Source organism: Budorcas taxicolor, chromosome 21 (genome assembly GCF_023091745.1).
Source record: "Budorcas taxicolor isolate Tak-1 chromosome 21, Takin1.1, whole genome shotgun sequence".
In the NCBI taxonomy this organism is placed as follows: domain Eukaryota; kingdom Metazoa; phylum Chordata; class Mammalia; order Artiodactyla; family Bovidae; genus Budorcas; species Budorcas taxicolor.
In genome coordinates, this window is record NC_068930.1 from 74,249,194 (window position 1) to 74,268,034 (window position 18,841).

Below are 18,841 nucleotides of genomic sequence, written 5' to 3' on the forward strand. Positions count from 1 at the left end.
GAATTTTGGTTGCAGTGGTCTGGAAGAAATGGGACCAAATTAGGAACAGGAAATTCTGGTTACACTTAGCTCAGATATGGCAAGTGTGATCTGGTGAAGGTAGGAGTCCATTTTAAACATACATAATCTTTAGAAATAAAGGAAGTTTTCCTGGAATATATCTGACATTAGTCATTAAGAATTAAATACTTGAAAAGTTTAAATTATATCATTTAACTTTGAATCTTCTTCTAAAGTATTATATATATCAAAGATTATAGAATTCCTCATTCATCAGAGAAGGGTCATTTCATTTCTGGAAGTATTTGGACATGTTTATTTTAATAGAGTATTTCAATAAAAAGTATTCTAGTATTTTACTTTAATTAAAATCATTGGTATAAAAAAAATCTGTCTAGCTTGATTAACCAGCACCAGGGTTACATTTCACAAAATTTAACTCCATTTTGTTAAGAATTTTTGTTAGAGAATTTAATTAAGTGTAAAGATTCTCAATTATACTGTTTAGTTTTTAAGAGATGAAAGAATAGAAGAGGGTAGAATAGCATGAACTATGATTCAGAAGAACAGTAATTATTCAAAGGGTTAGAAAGGAAGAAAACGTGAAAGAGGCTTAAAAATAAGACAAAACCATTTAATGCATTCATGGGAAATTTTATACTCTGCATAAATAAAAAGTATAAAAGTTTAAGGCACAGTGAATATCTATATAAACATACAAACTGGCCACTGTTGGACAAGTAAAAATAAAATTCAAGAAATGTAACGCCTTCATAAATCATTATCTTCCTTCTACTACAATCAAAAGTTTCTGACTCAACTCTTTTACATCTGGTACCTCTAGAGAGAGGAGATTCAGGTCACCTTTAGATATGCTTGCTTTTACAGGATACCCAAATAAATATGAGTTTGAATATCTTCTTGAATGAAGATAAAAACAAGGGGAACACATCAGATTAGCATTCTTTACTGGTAAACTATAATTTATGATGACATTACATAATCTGAAGATTAACCCTTTAAGCACTAAATTATATAGTTTATACCCATGACTAAAAAGATCACCATCACATGCCATGAACCACCATACTATGAATCCATGTAACTGAGGATTCGAAATAAAGAATTATCTTGCCTAAATCCTTCAAATTTCAATTGAAGAACTTAGTGGCCAGATACTCACTGCTAACAGACAGACTTCCATAATAAGCCCAATGCACCTATGTTATTTGTTTGAAGCTATACTTTAGGCAGATATATTTAAGACTGAACTTAATGCTATTTAGAAGACTATTAACAATGATTAATCTCTAAAGGCTCTTGAAGTTTGCGAATAGGCTTGTAGCAGCCCCATATCTAAAATATACATTTCTCCTTACAGTAAGTTATAAATCAGAGTAATACAGATACCTCATAAGATTCTGAACACATACAGGAATATTTTCAAAATTAGTTTCATATTATACTTTTGTGAGGTCTGCTAATGGCACAGTGGGTACAGGGATGGTCAACCAGGTCAAGCAAACCATCCACTGTTGCTACTTCGAAGTGGTTAATGACAGTTAATTTCATTATGCCACCACTGTACCTTGTACAATATTTAACAGTGAACCGCAGGAGGGTTAAGTCTTCATTTGCAACTACTTGACCCAGAGGAGGCATTCAGGATTGAATGACTGACATAACCAGAATGTTATGTGGATAATCACTAGGTACTACTATTCGAATACAAATACATTAATAAATTTATCCCATAACTAGTGTTCTTAACATGTTCAAACTTAGTTATTTAAATCTGAATTACTGAAAGAGAAAGTAAGATTAAGTAACCTTCATTAAAAATGGAAACCCATCTTAATATTTGGTGTTACAAACACAATCACCTTCCCATGAAATAAAGTCTCAAGGAAAGAAAATTCAAAATGCTTTTATCGTGCTCCTTTTATTACGCTCAGTAAACCATCCTTAGTATGAAATGAATGGTTAGATATATAAATATAAGACATAACATGAGAAAATCTAGGGCAAAAATCCTCATTTTAATCTGAGGCCACAAATATCAGCTCCAGTTAGCCTTCATCAGCAACTTACCCATTTTTTTCCTTACACAAAGACAAGCTTGATAATTTAACCCTTCCTAGTTGGTGGTTAAGGCTCTAGAATGTCCTTACCTTTTTTAAAGATCATTTTAAAACCAAAGCACTAATTTGACACAGTAAAAGCACAATACAAAGATCCAAATTTCATATCTGGCTTTTGCTAGATAGAGCTTAAGAATAAAGAAACATTCTTCCCTTTCCTGATAATAATTTAAAATATAAATAATTGTATTAAGGCCCAAGACCCATTGAATAGAGAATGTGAAAATTCCTGGTATAAAAACTACCTTAGAAGTCTGATAGTCATTTCATTCTACAGAGGGACAGAGACTGGATTTTGTTTGCTTTCTGTAATTACTTCACAATCTCCCTCCATTTCAAAATTGAGATTCACAAATGAACTGGATGCCAGTGTTTCTGGTTGATCGGACTGAACAATGGAATCAGCCTGCAGCTTATTTTGTTGGTATTGTCTTTCTGCTGCTTCTGACATCCTATTTTCTTCTTCTTCTTCTTCTTCCTAAAAAGAAGTAGCAAGAACAGTTGAAACATAAATGTCCAAATGGACAGTATTTTTCTCCCACTTTCAGTACCCAGCACAATGAAATCTAGCTTAATTGTGCACATCAATCCTAGGAAAATCTAAGTATTACAAAATTCTAAAATGTATGCTAATCTGATAAAGAATGACTAGAATGAAATGCCTAGTGTAAGGAGGCTACCTCTGGGACAGCTAGAGGATACACGTCTTCATTAGGCAACCTATTCAGTCCACAACAAATGAAACTCAATCAAGAAAATGTAAAAAGGAGACACACCTCCTTCTTCATCCGGTAATACTCATCAATTGCATACTGGTATTTTGGGGTGCTGATGCCCAAAACAGATGCAATCTTCTCTCCAAGAAAGTCACAAACTAAAAATATAAAAGTTATAAAAAAAATACAAAAGTCAAATGGTTTACATAATTCCATGTACATTTCTTGAGCCCTTTCTATGTGCAAAGCGCTGTAGGAATACAAAATTTACAGTCCCTGCCCTTGGAGAGATTATCAACATCAGTACATCTTATCTGTGTATCTTCCTTGATTTCCCCAAGAAACACTAGTGGCTCCTTCTGGGCTCCCAATAACATTGCTGGGAATAAGCAGTCAAATAGAATGAGAACAATGTCAGGGAACGAAATGGCAAAACAGCAAAATAACTGCTAACAGACCTTTTCTGTTCATGTTCACAAACATGAAAACTATCTAAACGAGTATAGCTGTTTTTCAGTCCTTTTTTTTTTTCCAAAGCACATCCAGAAGCTAAAGAATGTGTTAAGGTGAAGTATAAGTCAGATTAGTATCTCCAATGGTAGCTAGCTAGCTGCTGAGAAGGGCGTGACTAAACTCCCCATTGTTTTTCCTTCATTTCTGAAACACCCTACTTGGCCAAGTTCCTGTTCTGGGAATATATGATACTGGTTATACAACAGTCAAACAAAAAAGCAATACCTGAAAGGGTGGATGTGGCAGCACGAAGCATGTGAAACCATAAGTAGGGGCCCCAGGTAAGTTTTGTCTGCAACAAGAGGTTAGGTTAGCAACCTTCATACTTAAATTTATTCTATATATTTAGGCCAGGATGAAGCAGTCAAATACTTGGTGGATACATAGAATATTCTATAGAGTATAACAAATAGGCTACAATCCAATAAAAAAATTAAAAGCTTTGTAGACAGAATGTAACAAAAGCATTTAACATTCACCTGTACAACTACCATTACATTAAGTCCATGGGATAACCCAAAAAAGTGGCAGTCACTGAAATGGAGTTGGTAGGTCACAACCTTGATATTTACAAACTGATAATCCAGAGCCTTCCTTTCTCCTGTCTTGCTGCTTTTTTTTTTTCCTGTCTTCATTGTTCAGAAACACATCAGAGTGTGTATACAGTCAACTGAAAGGGATCTAAGGAATCATACATACAACACACTTCTGGTTTAGTGGTGAACTGAGGTTCAGAGAAATTAAGGATAAATGAGGGCCTATCAAATGAACTTTTAATCGCAAGAAAATAAGTAACCAGTAAGTGGCAAGATGAGTTTTTTTATTTACAGATTAAAAAGGGACTAGACCATGCAACCCAAGAAAAGTTTAACATATAACTGGCAGGCTAGAAACATTGGCAAACTGCCATCCACACTACACACCTCATAGTTAACCTTGGTGCTGTAATTCCATAGAATACTTCTATAAAGCTTGACACATGGATGACAGTTTGCCTCTGTGGAGGAAACTGGTCACAGGAGCATGCTTCAATACACCAATATTTTTGTTTATGAAAAGAAAACATAGTATAGAGCATCAGTCAGTTCAGTCGCTCAGTCGTGTCCGACTCTCTGCGACCCCATGAATCGCAGCACGCCAGGCCTCCCTGTCCATCACCAACTCCCAGAGTTCACTCAGACTCACGTCCATCGAGTTAGTGATGCCATCCAGCCATCGCATCCTCAGTTGTCCCCTTCTCCTCCTGTCCCCAAACCCTCCCAGCATCAGAGTCTTTTCCAATGAGTCAACTCTTCGCATGAGGTGGACAAAGTACTGGAGTTTCAGCTTTAGCATCATTCCTTCCAAAGAAATCCCAGGGCTGATCTCCTTCAGAATGGACTGGTTGGATCTCCTTGCAGTCCAAGGGACTCTCAAGAGTCTTCTCCAACACCACAGTTCAAAAGCATCAATTCTTCGGCACTCAGCCTTCTTCACAGTCCAACTCTCACATCCATACATGACCACAGGAAAAACCATAGCCTTGACTAGACCGACCTTAGTCGGCAAAGTAATGTCTCTGCTTTTGAATATGCTATCTAGGTTGGTCATAACTTTTCTTCCAAGGAGTAAGTGTCTTTTAATTTCACGGCTGCAGTCACCACCTGCAGTGATTTTGGAGCCCCCAAAAATAAAGTCTGACACTGTTTCCACTGTTTCCCCATCTATTTCCCATGAAGTGATGAGACCAGATGCCATGATCTTCATTTTCTGAATGTTGAGCTTTAAGCCAACTTTTTCACTCTCATCTTTCACTTTCATCAAGAGGCTTTTTAGTTCCTCTTCACTTCCTGCCATAAGGGTGGTGTCATCTGCATATCTGAGGTTATTGATATTTCTCCCGGCAATCTTGATTCCAGCTTGTGTTTCTTCCAGCCCAGCGTTTCTCATGATGTACTCTCTATCAAATACATTAGTAATTGTTTCCATATTGGTTTCTCAGAGAGAAGAAAAAGATAAGCCTTAATCCATAATCTTCTTAGATAAGATATGCTGATGATTACAAGGGCATTAGAAAACCAAATACAAGAATATCTGTAAGACTGAAAACCATAGACACTAGAAAGTGCTTCTTTTCTGTTGGTGAAATGGAAGTATCATCCTTTCCTGATATCTGAAGCTGACAAGGCTGCCAATTTCAGTGTTATTTCCTTTCTTCCTGGTTAAGGAAAAAATTTCACCTGAGGGCTTTCAAGTCATTTTGAGTGGACACTATCTGTCTAATCAAGTTCTCATGTAAATTATTTTTTAAAATAACATCATATATTTCAAATATTATTTAAAAAGGATATCTGTAAGACTTGGCAGACAGGCTAAAGCAGAGGAGGAGAGCCGGGGCACGCGGCCGGGACGCCCCGGCCCTCCCAGCCTCTGTCCCCGGACCCAGAAGATCTAGAAGGAGCCGCGGGGCTGCAGCCCTGCTCGCCCGCCATGGGCCCGCACCGCCCGAGACGCAAGCCCGAAACACCAAGGAGGCGCCCCGTGAGCCCGGCTCCCGCCGCCCGCCACCGGCCGGGTCCTTAGGCACGTCCTCCCGTCCACTTGCTCGCCGGGGACGTGGAATCCTGAAGGAGCTCCGAACTCTTCAGAAGACCACACACCTGCTGTTAAGACAGACCCCCTTCTGCCGCCTGGCAAGGGAAATATGTGTTCAATTCACTCGTGGTGTGGACTTCAATTGGCAAGCCCAGGCCCTGTTGGCCCTACAAGAGGCGGCAGAAGCGTTTCTAGTTCATCTCTTCGAGGATGCCTATCCCCTCTCCTTACATGCCGGCCGCGTCACTCTCTTCCCCAAGGATGTGCAGCTGGCCCGGAGGATCCGAGGCATTCAGGAAGGGCTTGGCTGAGCTCTGGCCACCCGTCCGAGTCTCTGTAAGCGTTTCCTGCTCACCAGAGAATGAGCAGACCTTGCGCGGAGAGCGTTCAACTTCCCACCACCAGGGTGGGAATTTCTCTGAAAGAAGCTTCCTTCTCCATCCTGACTCCTTTGCTGCCTCGCCTCCCCTTTGTTGCCTTGCCTCCCCTTTGTTCTCTAGGAAAGCTTTGACCTAGTTTTAACTTGAATGTTTGGGATTCTGTGGCTCATGTCCTTTTGTACAGTTATTTTTCAGTTTTAATTTTGACTTCCCTGTAGCTCAAATGGCAAAGACTCTGCCAGCCGTGCAGGAGACCCGGGTTTAATCCCTGGATCAGGAAGATCCTCTGGAGAAAGTAATGGCAATCCACTCCAGTATTCTTGCTTGGAGAACTCCATAGACAGAGAAGCCTGGAGGTCTACAGTTCGTGGGGTCACAAAGACTCAGACATGACTGAGCAACTAACACATGCTTATTTTTCAATTAAATAATGACAGTTCATCCTCTCTGTTTTTCAAGGACCAGATGAACTTGTGGGATTCTTTGGGTTTGATTTTTTAATTGGAAAATAATGGCTTTACAATGTTGTATTGGTTTCTGTGGTATAACAACATGAATCAGCCATAATTATATATATATATATATATATATATCTCCCCTCCCTCTTGAGCCTCCCTCTCCTCTAGGTCATCACAGAGCGCCAGGCTGGACTCTGTATGTTATACAGCAGCTTCTCTGTTGCTAGTTATCATTCACACACAATAGTGTATATGTGATGACCTCGTTGTGATTGAAAGAAAGTCCTTATTTTTGAAAATGCCTTGTTAGTTAATATGATTCCTAAATTTCAGGGTTGGTACCAGAGCTTCTGCCTGTAGCCAGCTCCAGATCCACGGAGTACAAGGTGTTGCCTGGACTTGCTCTCTCGAAGCAGAGCGTGCGAGTTGCTTTCGTAGTTAGTTTTTTTTAGAAGATGACTGCATGGCTTTCCTCTGTAACAGAGGTAATATATGAGAGAATCAACACATTCCAGAAATCCTGAGAATAATTTTCAGATGAAGATACTCTAAGGTTGACTTCACTTTGCAGATTATTCATGTGACTGATGATTTGGAAGAGATCAGATTTTCTAGGTTAAGGGGGAAAAGGATATTTACTAATTATTTTAAATCTTCTTATACCATTTAAATTTTTTACCATATATATATATTTACTTTTATTTAAAACATGATGGAAAAAAATAAAAGACCAGTCAGTTGCACGGAAGAGCCTGGCGCATCCAGCATACAAATCTCTGTCCTTCAGATTGACTTCATCATTAACGGCAGAAGCAAGTTTGTATGTGGACTGTACCTGTCAAAAGATTATACAGCTTTTCAAAAACTCATTTGGAATGAAAATAGAAAATTTTTAAGGTTTGATGTTCTGGGTCCTTCTGGTAAATTCCTGCCAAAATCATTCAGAAATTCCAACTTGTAGAATTTATTTTATTTTTTATTTGCAAGTCATAGAAGATGTATCATAATTTATACTTCAGAATTTTTCATTCCAGGATTTTAAAGAGCCTTTTCAATGTTTTTATAGGTATTTTTATAACTTCCTTGTGGAGAAATAATAAAAATAATTCTTAATGAAAAAAACTTGAAGCAAAGTTACTGTTATACATAGATTATACTGTGTTCTTTGTGTGTTAGCATTAAATTCTTCATTTGGACACTTTGCCAACAACCACAATTTAAACAAGAGAATTGAGGGATGTATCTTTGCCTCCAGTGGAGTAGGGTATGAGCCGATAAAATCCTTGCCCTTCTCTTTTAACTGAAAGCAGTTTAAGAGACTTCCAGGGAAATATGAGGTACCATACTGTGTGTGATAATGATTAGTGAGGGCGGATACTAATAACGATGCGTCAGCCAACTGAATTCAAACTAAAGGGAAGGACCAAGTTCTGTTGTTTGATAAATTTTAACCCTTTGTAAAAACCTTTTCCTGTTCAACATCAACTCATTTTTATGTAAACATTGGAATAAAGCTTATCTATGAATACTTTAAAAAATAAATAAATAAAGCAGAGGAGGAAACAAAATGAAAAGTAGGTGATAGTATTTTTGAAAGGACACACAAGTAAGGTAGCTCCTTAGTCTCTCTTTACACAAGAATGGATGTCCAAGCAAACAAATACATTCAAGAAAGTACTGTATATTTCTGGCTCCCTGATCAAATCTGCTATATCTTCTATATTCAGAGCAGAAGGCATTTCTCATGTGGGATAAGGGTTAGTTCAGGGGCTCTGTTTAATATGCTCTAGCACTAGTGTCTACATATGTCTTACAGCAAGTGGGACAGTGCAGAAAAAAAGGGAATGGAACCAATTTCTATAACACATAGTAAGTGATAGGGCCAAGAAATTACTTAGAAAAAGATTCAACAAGCTTTTGAAGGAAAGTACGTATTTTCTCACTGGACCAACTCTCTTAAGGTTGTGTCTATAGAAAATAATTGCTAACGTCCAGACTATAACTACCAATGGGTCAAACCTGTTCCAGAGCTAAGACACTGGATAAGGAGAACTGATACAAGATCTAGAGTCTTTAAGACTTCGCATTTATGGGTGCAAACTCTAGCAGATTCATTCTTTTCTTCTAAAATTTAAGTACCTATTTCTTCCTGAATAACTATCCATGGCTTCCTTAATAACGAACTATTAAGCCTTGCTATCTTGGGACTTTCCTGGTGATCCAGTGGTTAAGAATCTGCCTGCCAATGCAGGGACACAGCAGGTTCAATCCCTGGACCTGGAAGATCCCACATGCTGCAGAGCAACTAAACCTGTGTGTCACAACTTCTGAAGCCTGCGTGCCTAGAGCCTGCGCTCTGCGCAATGGGAAGCCTGAGCGCTGCAATTCGAGGGCAGCCCCCACTCCTAGCAACTAGAGACAGCCCACATGCAGCAACAAAGACTCAGCAAGGCCGAAAATTAATTAAAATTAGAAAAACTTTTTAAACCTAAGCATACATGTGTTTTGCAACATTATTACACTTGTTCTATCCTGCTGGTTTTCCCATTTACTAGATTGAAAATATTAAGCATATTTCTTAAATGCTTTGATTTCTACAGGCAGAAAAACTAGGCCCAAAATATAATCATTTGGAAAGCTCACCCTTCACAATGTAAAACTTCACAACAGAAAATTTACCAATAAATATTCACCAGTAATATATGAGACTGTCCATTCCTTTGTACCCTCATTACAGTATATTGTCCTTTTCCTTTTTATCTATTTTTTATTATTTTGGCCATGCCTTGCATCATGCAGGATCTTAGGTCCCCAACCAGGGACTGAACCCATACCCCTTGCAGTGGAAGCGTGGAGTCCTAACCACTGGACCACCAGGGAAGTCCCACATCCTTTTCCTTTTTTAAAATCTGATATGCAAAACTGAGCCCAGATAATTTTTAGTTCTGACTATATTATGAAAGGCATCAATCCATTTGTATAGGTAGCAATTATGTGCATAATCAAAGTTTTTAATGTGTATAGTTAAATACACATATATATGCATATTTGAGGAACCCTCAACAAAAATACCACAGGTTAAAGGAATTACTGGAAATATGTCTATTCTTAAGACACATCTAAGGTAAAAAACCTAAGGAAAATTGTAAAAAGACCTAGATCTCCATTTCTTACTTTCTATCAGGTACCATATGCCAGGAGTATTATTCTTAAATCTTTATTTAAAATATCTGGGCTTATCTTTAACTGGGTCAGTTCTACAAATCTTCTATCTAAACATAGGCCAATACCTTTCCCAAATTTCTTTGTTCTCAGATTTATGATGCATTAGAAACAAACAGAAAATGGACAGTCTGCTCTTCACATTAAGTGAAGCTAGATCTGTCTTCAGTGATTAACACCTGAGAGGATAATTGGTACTTTGCTAAAAAAGATAACAAATGTTGGTGAGGATGCAGAGAAACTGGAACCCTTGGTTGCTGTTGATGCGAATGCAAAATGGTGTAGCCATCATGGAAAACAGTATGCAGGGTTCCTCAGAAAATTAAAAATAGAAATACCATATGATCTAGCAATCCCACTTCTGGGTAGTACCCAAAAGAACTGAAATTAGCATCTCAAAGAGGTATTTCCACTCTCAGGTTCACTGCAGCATTATTTACAGTAGTCGAGGGATGGGAACAACATGAAGCGCAGGGGGAGTCCAGTCTTGGCCACAGCAAGGTGACTACTCCACGACTGGCCAGACCTGAAAACCAGCTCGGACTAAGCATGCTGCCTTCCGGTGAAGGAAATACGGACAGGTTTCTTATCACCCAGGTTTCTTGTCTTAGTTTAGGCATAAGAATTCAAATAAATTCCAACGACATGTTACATACAGGGTAACTTACAATTTTAAGAATGGATAGGGACTTCCAGCAAAACAGTGAGAGGAACCCTGAGGACCCACCACCCAGTGAAACTGGTGAAAATTATTTAAAATGAACATTTAAAGCCTCTGGAAATGGTCCGAAGGGTATATGACAAATGAGTAAACAACTAATCAAGAAAATAAAGGAAAATGTGATAAGAAAATGAGAGTATGCAATACGTGAACCAAGATCACAGGCCTTCCCAGCAAAGTGAAATGGAAACTCCACTTCAGACTGGTACAACTAAGAACACAGGACTCCTTCTACCCTCAGATTCCAACTAGAGGCTTTTCTTTCCAGGAAGAATGGGACATTAATCAGCATTTCTCAACCTGCCCAGAAGCCATCTATTCCTGAGACTAACTTCCAGGTGAGTGCGGTTGACAGGGGAGGGCTCCCTTCTTCCATCAGCTTCCACTTACATAACGGAGGCTCTACCTTAAGCATGGTGCAAGCGAGAATACTGGGGTACTGACCCCAGTTCATTAGCCAGTGGTTCCATGCCAGAAGAGATGAGCCATGACCTAAGGCTTCCGCTCCCAGCCTCAACTGAGCATTCAGCTCCTAAAGTAGGGGCGTCACAGAGAAATGCACTACTATCCCTACCCCCCACTTCTGGAGCTCTACCTAAGAGATTTTCCCCAGGAGGAAAAGAGGGCCATCAGACAGATTGCTCCTAATTTCTGCCCATGTGAACTGACTTCATCTGCAACAGAAGTGGAAAAGTCCAAGCTTAAGGGTACTCTCATAATCAGTGAAGATTTTGGTAAAAGGTACTTGGGAAGAAATTCTTTGATCCTATCAAGATACAGGATCAACTGTAGTTGATCAGCTAGTTTGAAGCAGAGAACAGCAAGTGAGGAGGAAACAGAATTCGTTAAAAGAATCCATCAACTGACTAGACAAATAAACAAGCAAATATTACAACAAAATCAAGATCCTGGGTAGTGGAGATTTGGGAAGAGGGAGAGGGGCCCACCCAGAGTTGTTACAATATATTATCTAAAATGTCTAGTTTCAAACAAAAAAGTATGAGACATGGAAAGAGACGGGAAAGCATGACCCATACACTGGGAAGAAAATGAAAAAAGCAGACAACAAAACTACTTGTGAGAGTGACCAGACATTGGATTTAACAGGAAGAACTCAAAGTAGCCTTTATAAGTATGTTCAAAGAATCAAGGAAAGCATAGGGCTTCCCTAGTGGCTCAGATGGTAAAGAATCTGCCTGCAGTAAGGGAGACGCAGCTTCCTGGGTCAGGAAGATCCCCTGGAGAAAGGAATTGCAACCTGCTCCAGTATTCTTGCCTGGAGAAGACCATGGACAGAGGAGCCTGGTGAAATACAGTCCATGGGGTCACAAAGTGTCGGATACGACTGAGCGACTCACACACACACACACACACACACACACACACACACAAAGGAATAAAGGAAGGTATGATAGCAACGTCACATCAAATACAGAGTATCAATGAAGAGAAATTATAAAACAGAACCAGATGAAAATTCTGGTGTTGAAAAAGTACAATAACTGAAATGAAAATTTTAATAGACGGAAAAAGAAACTGACAGAAATGAGGGGAGAAATAGACAATTCAACAATAACAGTTGGAGATGCCAACACTCCATTTTCAATAATGAATAGGGCAACTAGGCAGCAGATCAAAGAGGCAACGGAAGACGAAGAACACAATAAAGCAACCAGACCTAACAGACATCTAGAGAACACTCCACCTAACAGCTCTACCACTGCAGGAAACACCTCTACAATATTCTGCATGCATTTGGAATTGCCTTCAAAGTATACTGTTTTACAGTCCTTTGAATATTTGCTACAATAGAGAATCTGCATCTGATTTAATAACTAAAATTTATTCATTAGAACCAAATCTGAAGAAAAACTAGTAATAACATTTTTTAAACCAAATCTAAATGAATACTTCTCTGTTCTGCTACTCCGCTTTATTTTCTTCATAGAACTCTCCACAGTCTGATAATTATATATTGCTTATTACCCTTCTGTCTACTGGTGTAAGAGCAGAAATTTATACTGCCCATTGCTGCATCACCAGCACCTAAAACAGTACCTTTTAGAAAGTCAGTAAATATTTCGGCAACTGAACTCTCAAAATGACTACTTAGAAGGGCAACATTCCCTTTTAAGAAATGTACAACTAATCGTAATTTTATAGTCACATCTTTTCTAGTTTAGAAATTCTTAAGTTCAGCTGGTGAGGAACACAGAGTTAAGAACTATACACTCCTATCTTCTAATCAAAACTTGAGGCGATATAAAAAAGAAGTGACACCATCAGTGGTATATAACATTTAATACAAAGGGACAGGAATTCAAGCACTCTGCTTAGTGAAGTAAATCTGAAAGAAACCTATCCATGCTGGCAAAAAACTTCTGACTCAAAAACAGACGATTCACGCTACTCAAGATAGGAAAGAGGTCCATCCATACTGTGTAAAAATACTGGTTTCTACCAAAATCATAACACAATGTTATAACCAGAATACAGTTTATTTAAACCTATCCCATGGATGGAGGAGCCTGGTAGGCTGCAGTCCATGGGGTCTCAAAGGACTGAGCGACTTCACTTTCACTTTTCACTTTCCTGCATTGGAGAAGGAAATGGCAACCCACTCCAGTGTTCTTGCCTGGAGAATCCCAGGGACGGGGGAGCCTGGTGGGCTGCCGTCCATGGGGTCGCATAGAGTCGGACACGACTGAAACGACTTAGCAGCAGCAGCAGCAGCAGCAGCAAATGGTTCCTTCCATTCAGTGTTTAAGGGAAACAAATCAGCTAGAACAAAACCCACTGACAAAAGGATCATCAGTCTCAAACCTACCGGATCAACAGGAGGCAGAACATCTTTCTTCTGCAGGCTGTCGACTTCATCTTCATCTGTGCTGTACTCTTCCATTGTTTCACCGCTAACAAAGTGGATGACTCTCCTTGGGACTTTCTTCTTTTTTCCTATGACTCCCAGTTCTACATTTTCAAAGCCTCTTTCATTACTCATCTAATGTCAATAATAAATCAGGAAAAGGAGAGTTTCAAGTGAGATTAATTTTCTTCCATATAACCAAAAAAAAAATTATTTGGGGTTGCTTTATTTAGGGAATAAAGAAATATAAGCCAGTCTATAAACAGTTTTTTAAAAAATAAGACAGGTCACACACACAAAAGAATATCAACAGCAAAAATGAAGGGTTTAACGAACTGAATAATAAAGCAAACCTCTGCACACTCACATCCAAGGTTAAAAAATAAAACTTAACCAATTAAACTTTTTAAGTCAAAAGCTTAGAAATCAAGCAGTACACTTCAGGTCACAGCAATTCCAATGCTGTATAATATGTGAAGATATGCTGGACATCAATAATTTTAAAGAATTATGAAGGAATTAATGTATAATATCAAAGGAAAATCATACAGATACATATACATATATTAGATATGTATTATAGAAAAACAATTTGTATTAGGTAACCCTGGTAAGTCTTTAGATTTGAGTTAAGCTATGTGTGAGCAAACCAAAACCAGTTCAGCTGAATTCTGAACCTCTCCTTTTCGCAAAACAGAAGTCCCAAATTCAAATGCCTTTTAGGTTCAAGCAGGTACCAAAAATGAGTAAAATACTACTATAGATGAAGAGTAGAGCTTTAAACAAAAGCATGCCCCAACTAAAGACATTAAAATTGAAAAACTTTAAAGCACCGTGCAGGTCAAATAAAACTCATTTGTAAACCAAATCTGGAAAGCAGGCCATCAGTGTTCTATATGAGAACTTCCAGACTTCTCAGGCACTAATATATACAGGACAACAGTTTTCCTGATAGTAAAAATATTTTTACAAACTTTAAAACTATAATAGTCTAAGGAATTCTAATTATATCCAAACTTCATTCCTAAAAAAACACTAATTTTACCTCATACATACAGCCGATGTTCCAAAACTTAGAGCAAACACATTTTGTGGGAGAGGATGAAGAGCTTTTCCCTGTCATCTTGTCCCAAGTTTAAATTCCTAAGAAAGCCTCTCTTGTATCTTCTTAATAAGGAGATTTCAAAAGAGCACAGCACAAGTAATTGTAAAGAAAAATCTGACAACACTGGTTACCCTTTGGGTTAGGTATAAAGATGGAGAAGGAGGTACAGGTGAAGGAGTGGTCAAGTGGGCTTTTCATGCTTTGTGTGTTTTGTTGTTTTATTTTCATGATGAGAATATGTTTCTGTATTACTGGTTTAAATTTAAACCTAAACCTAAAATGACTACCATGCTTAGACTTCATGTTGGTGGGACTGTCCAGGACTGAGTCCAGAGTTCAAAAATTTCATCCTCCATAAGGATTCTTTGTGACCCCAGGGACTGCAGCTTGCCAGGCTTTTCTGTCCATGGGATTTCCCAGGCAAGAATACTAGAGTTGGTTGCCATTTCCTTCTCCAAGGGAGGTTGCCTCCCTTCTCCAAGGGAGGTTCCCAACCCAGGGATCAAACTCACATTTCCTGCATTGGCAGGTGGATTCCATCTGCTAATGCAGGAGATGCAGGAGACACGAGTTTGATCCCTGGATCAGGAAGATTCCCTGGAGGAGGAAATGGCAACCCACTTCAGGACAGGCCACAGTCCACAGGGTTGCAAAGAGTCATATGTGACTGAGCACGATGATAAGAATTCTTACGGTTGGAGATATGCCAACACATACTTTAAACCCATGATTGTTGTTCAAACCTAGGAAAGTTTTTTGAATTGCACCTGCAAAGACATGGAGTTGCACTGATAAAATAATGGGTGGACTTGCCCAGAATTGCCCAGTTATGCAAGTATAAGTAACTTTATTCTTATGAATTATTTCCTATTAACCCTCTAAAGTCCTTCTTAGAAAACAGATATGGTTTTTCTCTTTCCTTCACTTTCCAAAGGTAAGTTTAGTCATAGGCCAGGATTTGAATCCAGGTATATCGGAGGAGCCTGGTAGCCTGCAGTCCATGGGGTCGCTAGGAGTCGGACACGACTGAGGACTTCACTTTCACTTTTCACTTTCATGCATTGGAGAAGGAAATGGCAACCCACTTCAGTGTTCTTGCCTGGAGAATCCCAAGGACGGGGGAGCCTGGTGGGCTGCCGTCTGTCTCTGGGGTCGCACAGAGTCGGACATGACTGAAGCAACTTAGCAGCAGCAGCATATCCAACCCAAAGAATCCATGCATTGTTCCACGACACACGTGAACATCACTGACAGCAACTATAACTGATGTAGAACAAACTGAGATAAAAATCTTGACAACATGGCCTATCTATAAAATAACCTGAAAAAACAAAACCACAATTCTCCATAGCTGTCCTGAGGTTTCAAATATATCCTAGTCCTTAATAAAGGAAAACCACCCCTTTATAGTTTCCATAAATAAGATGGACAACAAATGGCCCACCCACACCATCTTTCTTCTATCACCAATCCCTAAGCATGGTGAGCCGTTCCTACCCAATCTCATTTTTTCCACCTTCACATGAAATTTGGTTTATGCTTGTCCTGACACCAATGTCTTCTTTTGGACCAAGATTTTATAGGCAAGGAAAAGTCAGAGGAGCTGGGTTAGATCTCCAGTCATCATATGAATTGGATGAATCTGATGCTAAAGCACCAGTCCCAATCAATGAACAGAGTTGAGACCTTTTGTAGCCCATCATGATGCCTTATTCCATCCCCACCCGACTCCCATCAGAGCTGAAGAAGGTTTTCATTCTCCCTCTAGCAATGTCTCATTGGTTTAAGTTTTCTTTTCTAAGACACAGGCAAAGGAGAAAGGGTGTCTCTCACTGGTTTAACTATTTTGTTTTCTTTAGACAGCTTTAATGAATAAAAACATTCTGGCTGGGTCATAATAACTGGTATAAACTTATCTAACTCCATTAACTGACTCTTGGCTATATTTTTTTCAAAAAGATTAAAAAAAAAAACTACAAAGAGGAAGGCTGAAACATGATTCACATTTTTTCATTCTAATCCCAAAGTTAGTTAAGTACAAACAGAACTTTGAGTACTCTATACATAATATGCAATTTCAAAAGGCATTTTATTTATTCTAATCATCACATTCCATGTAAAGATCTTTATTAAAGAGATTTTCACTCAAGTTTTCTTTGAAAATTTTAACATTCATTTTTGATACAGTAAAACCCAAGCTTTAGGTATAACAGCTTAAACAGGAATGAGTAAACTTTTCCCACAAAGGAAAGATGGTAAATATTTTAGGCTCTGAGGGCCATGTAATCTCCGTCACAATTACTGAACTCTGCAAAAGCAGCCATGGACAATACATAATGAATGGGCTATGTTCCAATAAAACTTTATACAAGTCAGTGGCTGGTGGGATCTGGCCGCCCACAGGCTCTAGTTTGTCAATCCCTCATCTTAAGGAACCAAATTATCAAGTAGAAAAAAAAATCTGTGAAAGAACCTATGCCATGTGATTCCAACCTCTGCTTGGCAAGGAGGTGGAGTGGGAGTTAGTTAAGGGAGATACTGATAGGTAAAACCAATCAGAAAATAATTTGATTCAAAATTTCCAACAATTATGAAAGCTATTCTCTGAATTTGCAAAGGTTTCATTTTTACAGATAAACAATAAGCCTGCTGGTAAGAAAACTGTCACTGCCAACTACACAAACTCCATTTCAACAAATGCCAATGATCTGACAAAACAATTTTCTAACACCAGGAAATTATGAACTGCAATGTCAATTAACATTTTATTATCTTTCATGGTTAACTGTACTGTTAAATCTGCTTATCTTATTTCTTTGGCCTGTTTTCAATGGCAACTGTCTTTTTATATACTCCCATAGTACCCAGAACTTCTTAAAAACATGTATTATGCTTGGAATTTATTCTGCATCATCTTCCCTAGATAGGTGATCAGCAACATGGAAGTAGGCACAGTGTGTATCCTTCACTACTATATCCTTTAGCCTACAGCTCCTGGCACATCGTGCTTGGTAGCAGGGGTGCTAATAAAACAAATGAACAAGTAGTACTGAAATTTTAACTCCTTTAATAATACTGAAGCTGAGATTCTGCTTAAAAGTCTAGTTGGAGAAGATGCTGAATGGCCTGGTTTGAAGCCAAATTCTAAACACAGACCCAAGCTCTTTTCTCTTACTTCCTTCCCGACATGACCCTTGGGATTTCTCAGTTCTGATAAACAGAGGATGGCAGGCTCTCCTTCCACCCAAGTCTCCACCTCAGTGGCTTCTTCCCTCTTTCTGTGGTCAACTGGGCATAGATCTGGGGTTCCCGGAAACATCTCTGCTACAGGAATGTGCATGAGAAAGCACAAAGGGAAAGTTAGAAAACTGTGTGTATATATGAACTCACTTGTGTATAACAAGATTATACATGCACAGGCAATCCCAGAAAGAATATACCAGAAACCTAACAGTTACTTTTGGGGAAAGTGAATGTGAGAAACGGGTGATGGGGGGGATCCCTATGATTTTGCCTCTTTGCTCTATGGGCCTTCTTTACGTTTCAATATTTATTTTATTATTTTTTAACCAAGAGTGCAAAAATAACATAACAGTACTAAGTTGCAACAAAGAGCCTCTCTTCCAACATTCTTCTGGTAAATCAGTACAGGTATATGTATACTTTGCTACTAGAGAGATTCAAAGCTGAAATCGGGACCGAAACAATTCCAGTAACAGAAGGAAAAATCAAATGGAAAACACATCAAACGCTGTGGACTAAAAGGGTCAGCTCAAGTATACCTCCTGTCAACAAGAGCAACTGAACATGACACGTGGCTTTGTAACCATTTAGCGTTACCCTCGAATTCCTTCTTGCAGGTTACCTTCCTCCTTTCTAAGCAGGAGAAAAAACAACTCCAAATATAGTCTAGCCTCTGGACAACTTTTTTTTAAGGCAAACTACTTATAATATTAGAACAAACATTTGGGCACCATTCTCCAGGAATCTGTAGTTTGGGGGAAATGTCTTATGTTCAGGTAATTATTCTTAAAAATGAAGCCACTCAAAAGCTCTGTTCTCACTGAGGACGGGAAGATTTTACACAGAAGCAACTCGGGTTTTTACCATCAAAACTGTATACTCCTGGGCTGGTTTCTTCCCTG

The 18,841-nt window shown here is 38.8% G+C and overlaps 1 protein-coding gene and 1 pseudogene across 1 annotated transcript in view; one reads left to right on the top strand and one right to left on the bottom strand.

The window, feature by feature from the left end:
* Positions 1-1,874: 1,874 nt before the first annotated feature.
* Positions 1,875-18,841, bottom strand: part of LOC128066411 (signal recognition particle 54 kDa protein) — a 68,621-nt gene continuing 51,654 nt past the window's right edge. The window contains exons 16-17 of the mRNA XM_052659455.1: positions 2,918-3,015; positions 1,875-2,619 (exon numbers count right to left, since the gene is read on the bottom strand). Of these exons, the coding sequence (XP_052515415.1) occupies positions 2,413-2,619; positions 2,918-3,015 (305 nt within the window). The 3' untranslated portion in view covers positions 1,875-2,412. The remainder of the gene's footprint in view (positions 2,620-2,917; positions 3,016-18,841) is intronic.
* LOC128066412 (histone H3-like centromeric protein A) lies at positions 5,840-6,255 on the top strand (annotated as a pseudogene).